This window comes from Eurosta solidaginis, chromosome 2 (assembly GCF_040869045.1).
Source record: "Eurosta solidaginis isolate ZX-2024a chromosome 2, ASM4086904v1, whole genome shotgun sequence".
Lineage (NCBI taxonomy): Eukaryota > Metazoa > Arthropoda > Insecta > Diptera > Tephritidae > Eurosta > Eurosta solidaginis.
This window is the reverse complement of record NC_090320.1, coordinates 231,142,020-231,149,114: the sequence shown is the minus strand read 5'-3', so window position 1 is coordinate 231,149,114 and position 7,095 is coordinate 231,142,020. Positions and strand designations below refer to the sequence as shown.

General features: G+C 40.8%; 1 protein-coding gene across 1 annotated transcript; it reads right to left on the bottom strand.

Annotated features, from left to right (window-relative positions):
• Positions 1-3,258: 3,258 nt before the first annotated feature.
• Positions 3,259-4,549, bottom strand: LOC137242646 (uncharacterized). Its single transcript, XM_067769913.1, has one exon. The coding sequence runs from the start codon at positions 4,535-4,537 to the stop codon at positions 3,563-3,565; it is 975 nt and encodes a 324-aa protein (XP_067626014.1). The 5' UTR covers positions 4,538-4,549; the 3' UTR covers positions 3,259-3,562.
• Positions 4,550-7,095: the final 2,546 nt, after the last annotated feature.

The window sequence follows — 7,095 nt, the reverse complement described above, 5'->3', positions numbered from 1 at the left end:
CTAACGGGAGTCCGAGGAATCTCATTGTTTCAAAAGGGTTGTAGAGATAAGGGTAGGAGCGTTGGTTCCACTTTGAAATTGAAAATATGGTTGGTATCATGTGTGGACATGCTCCAAGCAGGATACATTGAGTATGTCGGTGTTCATTAAATACAAGTAAGTTTTAGGTAATAGATTACAGTATTCAAATCGAAGTTGAGCTAAAATGATGCGCGTCTTCCTGGGGAAGTTCTTTTGCTCAACTGAAAGCTCTGGGAACTTTTCTTTTAGAATGGGGTTTACCGTGCAATCTCTGGTACGGCTTAAGCCTTAAGTGTCGGATTTCTACAAAGGGTGCTATCCTATAATGATTTCTTATAGGTATATAGACACTCTCAAAAATTTTGGGGAGTGTTATCAATGGTAATCTTCTTGCAATTTCCGGAAACTCCCGGGAACGATTAAATATGACCACGCAACACCTTGTAGGTGATCCTTCCGAATCAAGTTCTGCTCACCAATAAAAGAAAATCTGTTAAAATTCATCGTTCCAACAGTATGAAATGTGTATAGGTCGTTTCGACACCTAAGAGCAACCGGAAAGTACATTTAGATTTCAGACCTCTCTTTTCCGAGCTCACGAAATCGAAGAACAAATCGGTACCTTGACCGATTTTGCACTGTTGTATTCCAATATTAACAATAACACAGGGTCTATGAACAAGTACACTTGGAATGAAACGTGCCACTCCGCGCTACCTTACCAGAACAAACATCTTACCTCCATAGTGTTTTAGATAAGAAGGTCAATGAAGTAGCAGAGACAATCATTAAAATATTTGTAATCACGTCCACGTTCGTCTCAAGATTTAACAAGCCACTCTTTGAGATCTTCGATATTGTAAAGGGTATTCATCTTCTCGACGAGCCAGATGGCTCTTAAGGTATTAGGGTTCGGTGCTGTAGAGAGTGGTTCAGAAACTTAGCTGATTGGGTAGATAGGCTCTTGCTATAGCGATCAGTTTTTGACCAGAATTATAAGCTCTACTCTGTATGGTTCTCTTTCTTCATCTGCTGAAAGAGATGAAAGAACGTTTACAGCCAGCGAAGCCTTCTGGATTTTATTCATTGCATTCTGCTTATATCTGTGTAAACTCGTACTCAATATCTTAATGACTGCGTAACGACCACGTGTCTCAATGTGAATGATACACGTCGTTGGAATTATGGAAAGCACCAAAAATATTTCGTAGATCTCAAAGACTGCAAAGGTACTAATTCTGCGCCATAAATAAAGGCATGCCTGAGGCAAAAGTTAGAGAGTATGAGTTGTATTCATCCATGAAAAATTTTCTTTGGATTGCTTTCTCTGGTCAAATTTCATATATGGGTAAATTACTTACTTAGTTACTTAATTGGAGCTTAACCGTCTAAACGGTTATGGCCGTCCAACAAGGCGCGCCAGTCGCTCCTTTGCTCCGCCAACCGGCGCCAATTGGTCACACCAAGGGAGTTTAAATCGTTTTCCACCTGGTTCTTCCAACGGAGTGGGGGCCGCCTTCTACCTCTCCTTCTATAGGCGGGTTCGGATAGAAACACTTTCTTGGCCGTAGCATCATCTTTCATTCGCAGAACATGGTCTAGTCAGCGCAGCCGCTGCGTTTTAATTCGCTGGACTATGTTGATGTCTGCGTATAGCTCGTACAGCTCATCATTAAATCTTCTGCGGTACTCGCAATCGCCAACGCGTAGAGGTCCATAAATCTTTCGAAGAACTTTTCTCTTGAACACTCCCAAAGTCGCTTCATCTCCTGTTGTCATGGTCCATGCTTCTGCCCCATATTGCAGGGCGGGTACGATAAGTGACTTGTAGAGTATGATTTTCGTTCGCCCAGAGAGGACTTTACTCTTCAATTGCCTACCTAGTCCAAAGTAGCATTTATTGGCAAGATTGATTCTTCGCTGGATTTTAGTGCTGATGTTGTTGCTAGCGTTGATGCTGGTTCCCAAATAAACGAAGTCTTTTACTCTTTCGAAATTATGGCTGCCAACAGTAGCGTGGTTGCCAAGGCGCATGGATAAATATCCCCTAGATTTTTAGACTGAGATTGTTTTCACTATTGGCGCTGGTTTCTAGATAGACGAGCACCGCACAGGTAAGGTTTTACAAGCATTTAGGGGAAGCAGTTGCATAGTTTTTTGAGGGTTTTTGGCTTTTATGCGCCCGTCGATCCTACCGAAGTCTTTGGGTCCACCATGCATAGATGAGAATGGAATACAAGCCCGGAGAAAGAAGAAACGACATTAGTTTATTAAAATTGTTTTTAAGAAGTTTTTACCGAACGCCTCTCACAAATCAGGAATGTGGAGGTTAGGTTGAATTGGTTAGTCAATAAAGATCTCATATAGACTGAACATGTCTATAGTGGTTTTCACCTAGTGAGATTGTCTAAGTCAAAGATATCAGTGTAGACTGTGAGGAATTTTCGTTCTCTGCTGTAAGCCTCCAGAAAATTCTTTAAATCCGTCTTCCACTAACAATACCATCAGCTCTGAAATCCAGCGAAGAATCACTGTTGCCAATAAACGCTTCTCTGACTAGGTAGGCAATTGAAGTCCCCGCTCGGCAAATGAAAATCATGCTCTTCATGTCACTTATCGTACCCGTCTGGCTATATGGTGCAGAAGCATGGACCATGACAACATCAGATGAAGCGGCTCTGGGAGTTTACGAGAGAAAAGTTCTTCGAAAGATTTATGATCCTCTCCGAGTTGGCGATGACGATGACTGAAGAAAACATAACGATAAGCTGTACGAGCTTAACGCAGACATCAACATAGTCCAGTGAATTAAAAAGCAGCGGCTACGCTGGCTAAGTCATGTTATGCGAATAAGAGATGACGTTCCGATTAAGAAAGTATTTTTATCTGAACCCACATATGGAAGCAGAGGAAGAGGGCGGCCCAAACTTCGCTGGAAAGACCAGAAGGAAAATGATTTTAAGTCCCTTGGTGTGACCAAGTGGCGCCATTTGGCAGAGCGAAGAAGCGAGTGGTGCGTCTCGTTGGGCGACCATACAAGTTTAAAAGGTTGAGTGCCAATTAAGTAAGTGTTGGAAGACTGTCGGTACTTTGAAGGTCGTAAATGTGTGGCTCCAGTTTCAGCAGCTCTGAGCCTTGTTGCTCAAAGGATAAAAAAAGGGTAACACAAATCACATATTTTTATTTAAATTCTTTATTTTAATTCATTCGTTTATTCGTAAATATATGTATATATATACATTTGCAGTATGTACATAAGCTTAATAGGAAAATGTCAGCTATAGGAATATGCAATGGAACTGTAGATTTTCAAATTTTTGTTCCACATAAATAGCCGCTTTTTTGCTATGCATTTTGCACATGAACTTAATTCTAGAATTGACAGCAAAATATTATAAAAAATTTAAAACAAAAAAATTATAAAAAACATAAAATATTCAATCTTTTTCTGGCAAGTACGAAGTGATCAATTTCTACTTCACCTAACAAAAACTCCAGCTCGAACATCATCATCATCCGAAACGTTTACTTGCTCACGCCTTCACTTAAAAAGAAATCGATTACTCGGCTCCTCAAATGGTCCATGACCAAAATGCAATGCATCACGTTGTAGCTCAGAGCGTGTACGAGCATTTCTCAAATCTTCTAAGTGTTGTTGTGCGGTAACAAAATTCAACGAACCCGAACCCAAAGATATCGTACCATCAGGCAAACGTACAAATCCTATGCCACCTGAGCCCAAAGCAATGGTGTCACCCCGTCTACCAGCGCTAGAACCCTGTTGTGCTAAACGCTGTTGCTCCAGCAAAATAACATTCGCCGTCGAAGCCAATTGCATAGACGAGGGTAATGGTGCAATAGCACCTGTACCGGATGCACCAACTAATGCGCGATAATTATTAACAAAAGATTGTGTGAGGAATGGTTTGGTATCTTGCGAGATATCATTATCAACGAATTCCACAACAGCATATTGCTTCAACTGGCGTCCATTTACTTCATAAATTTTATCATCAGGATCTCCAACATAGCTGATAATGGGTTGTTTGCCAAATGGTATACGTAATGGAGGACCAGAAGGTGCAGAAGCAGTCGATGGCGTAAATTGAAAACCAATTAGCGGAGCTTGGCTAGGTGCATGTGGTGAAGCAGGTCGTAAATAGTTGTAACCTGTATTGAAATTAGCAGGAAGTTGTACGGAGGATGCTGTATGCCCAACTTGTGGACGTTGTTGACGTGGCGGATTTTGATGCACGTGTACGACTGTTTGCACTTGTGGTTGCGTCCGAGCAGGAGCTTTAGGTAGTGGTGGTATGGATGGCACTGGTGGCAAAGGCGCTGTGGTTGGTATTGGTGCAAAGTAGTGTCCAGAGTTGGTGTTGATGACAGCGTGTAAAGGTGTTGATTGTGGTGTAGGTGGATTGTAGTGATATCCGCCAGCATTTACGTGACTTAAGAGGAGCAATAATATTGTGGCAACTGTCAATCTGTGAACGTATGTGTATGTAGTAATCATCTGTGGATGAGAAAAAAAAGAAGCGAGTAAAAATTGGGTAGCTATCAATTGAGCAGCAGAATAAGTAAATGTTTATAAAATAGTGATAATAATATAAGGACGACTTAGTGCATCACCACTTTATCATTCAAAGTGGCCTAGTAGAATTTCGTTGAACATCATCGAATTTTAAAACTTAGCTCAAAAATACGCTATCACAGAATAAGCTGAAATTTCTATCTTAGCTGAAAGTCTTATTTTAACTCGAATAGTTAGGATTCTGCACTTGGATTGGGCAGTTTTAAAACAAACCCTGAAAAAAGGCGTTCTAAAAAGAGGGCATTTTTTTCTTAAACTTCTCAGGCAGAGATATAAAAAAAATAGTCATATTGGAAGTTTTTCATAGTCTTGTTAAGGTAATGCGATTTTAAAACAGTGGCCAAGATAGAGCGATCGTCCATTCAGGTATCGATATGTTGTATCAGGTAATAGAAGTGGAAGTAGAAAACTGGAATTGAGTATTCACATGAGTCGGGTTATGATCTGTTTATGTGCTCAAATTTTTTTACAGGTTATAATGACAATTGCACTGTACAACAGCAGTTTCGTAAGAGAATTATCAACACATTTTTTGGAAAGGTAGCACTTATAATTTTTTCTGGGCAAACTTATGGTCTTAATTATTTGTTAGCTGTGTATTTTTTTACATTTATATACACCTAAATTTGCGGGTAAAAACGCCCATCATAACTTAGATAATGTTTAGGGGACCCATCTAGTGGAAATTATTGAAGAATCGCGGCTAACCGCAGCTGTGGTTAAATGATTCGCTAGAAACCGGGTTATGCTTAATAGCAGAGATACATACCTCTGTCAGTCATAGTGATTAACCTATAGCTTAATCGGTTGCGATAAATCGTGGACACACACTCTTTTCAGTCAACGAAGTGGAAAATAGTATAGAGATAAATGCAGAGACACATTTCAGTTGTAATTGATTATAAGGCATATTGAAATTTGCTTGCTTGCTTGCTTGCTTAATTGGCGCTTAATCGTCTAAACGGTTATGGCCGTCCAACAAGGCGCGCCAGTCGCTCCTTCGCTCCGCCAACCGGCGCCAATTGGTCACACCAAGGGAGTTTAAATCGTTTTCCACCTGGTCCTTCCAACGGAGTGGGGGCCGCCCTCTACCTCTGCTTCCATAGGCGGGTTCCGATAGAAACACTTTCTTGGCCGGAGCATCATCTTTCATTCGCATAACATGGCCTAGCCAGCGCAGCCGCTGCGTTTTAATTCGCTGGACTATGTTGATGTCTGCGTATAGCTCGTACAGCTCATCATTAAATCTTTTTCGGTACTCGCCATCGCCAACGCGTAGAGGTCCATAAATCTTTCGAAGAACTTTTCTCTCGAACACTCCCAAAGCCGCTTCATCTGCTGTTGTCATGGTCCATGCTTCTGCCCCATATAGCAGGACGGGTACGATAAGTGACTTGTAGAGTATGATTTTCGTTCGCCGAGAGAGGACTTTACTTTTCAATTGCCTACCTAGTCCAAAGTAGCATTTATTGGCAAGATTGATTCTTCGCTGGATTTCAGTGCTGATGTTGTTGCTAGTGTTGATGCTGGTTCCCAAATAAACGAAGTCTTTTACTATTTCGAAATTATGGGTGCCAACAGTAGCGCGGTTGCTAAGGCGCCTATGCGCTGACTCTTTGCTCGATGACAGCAGGTACTTCGTTTTGGCCTCATTTACCATCAAACCCATCTTTACCGCTTCTTTTTCCAGCTTGGAGTAAGCAGAACTAACAGCGCGGGTGTTTAGGCCGATGATATCAATGTCATCAGCATATGCCATTTCTGCGCAAAAATTTCATAAATGTAGATAAAGTAAGTTTAAGTGCATATGTATATACACAGGCGGATACAATGGGGGGGTGGGGGAGGGGGCACGTGCCCCAGACGGATTTTTTTTTTTACTCATGAGATTCCACAGTACATAATTCGTAGGATTATACGAAAAATCAAATAAATCAAATAAAAACTTGTAAAAAGGGTGTTATAATTGTGGTACAATTTTGGATTATAAAACAGGCCTAATAGATCAAAAACCTGCTTGGGGTTTTATTATCAGAGTCGTAAAATATCTCTGTCTTTTTTGTAATTTATTTTTAATTTCAGGTACACTACCAATCAGGCAAAAAGACGCGGTAGCTCTTACAGACGAAGAATTCAAATTTCCAATGGTGAGTGAGGGGAAAAGAATCGGTCTTTTCAAATGAACTGGTTGAAACAGCATGAATGGCTAGCGTATAGTAAAACGGCTGGTGGCGGGTTATGCAAAATATGTATTCTCTTTGGACGAGATGAAGCGGGTACAAATGATGTGAAATTGGTAAAATTGGTGTCGGAACCACTCAAAAAATATAAGAAAGCAATCCAATAGTTTACGCAATATGTAAGCGGGAACTACTATATAGCGAACGTGGTAGCTTCTAAAAATTTTTGTTATGGTAATGGAGGGAAAAGCTACGGAAATTGTTGAACAAATCAAATCCCAAGAAATGGAAACGGCCGAA

What these genes read in the sequence shown, in the direction of transcription:
- LOC137242646 (XM_067769913.1), bottom strand. Translation starts at nt 4,537, where the DNA reads ATGATTACTACATACACATACGTTCACAGATTGACAGTTGCCACAATA.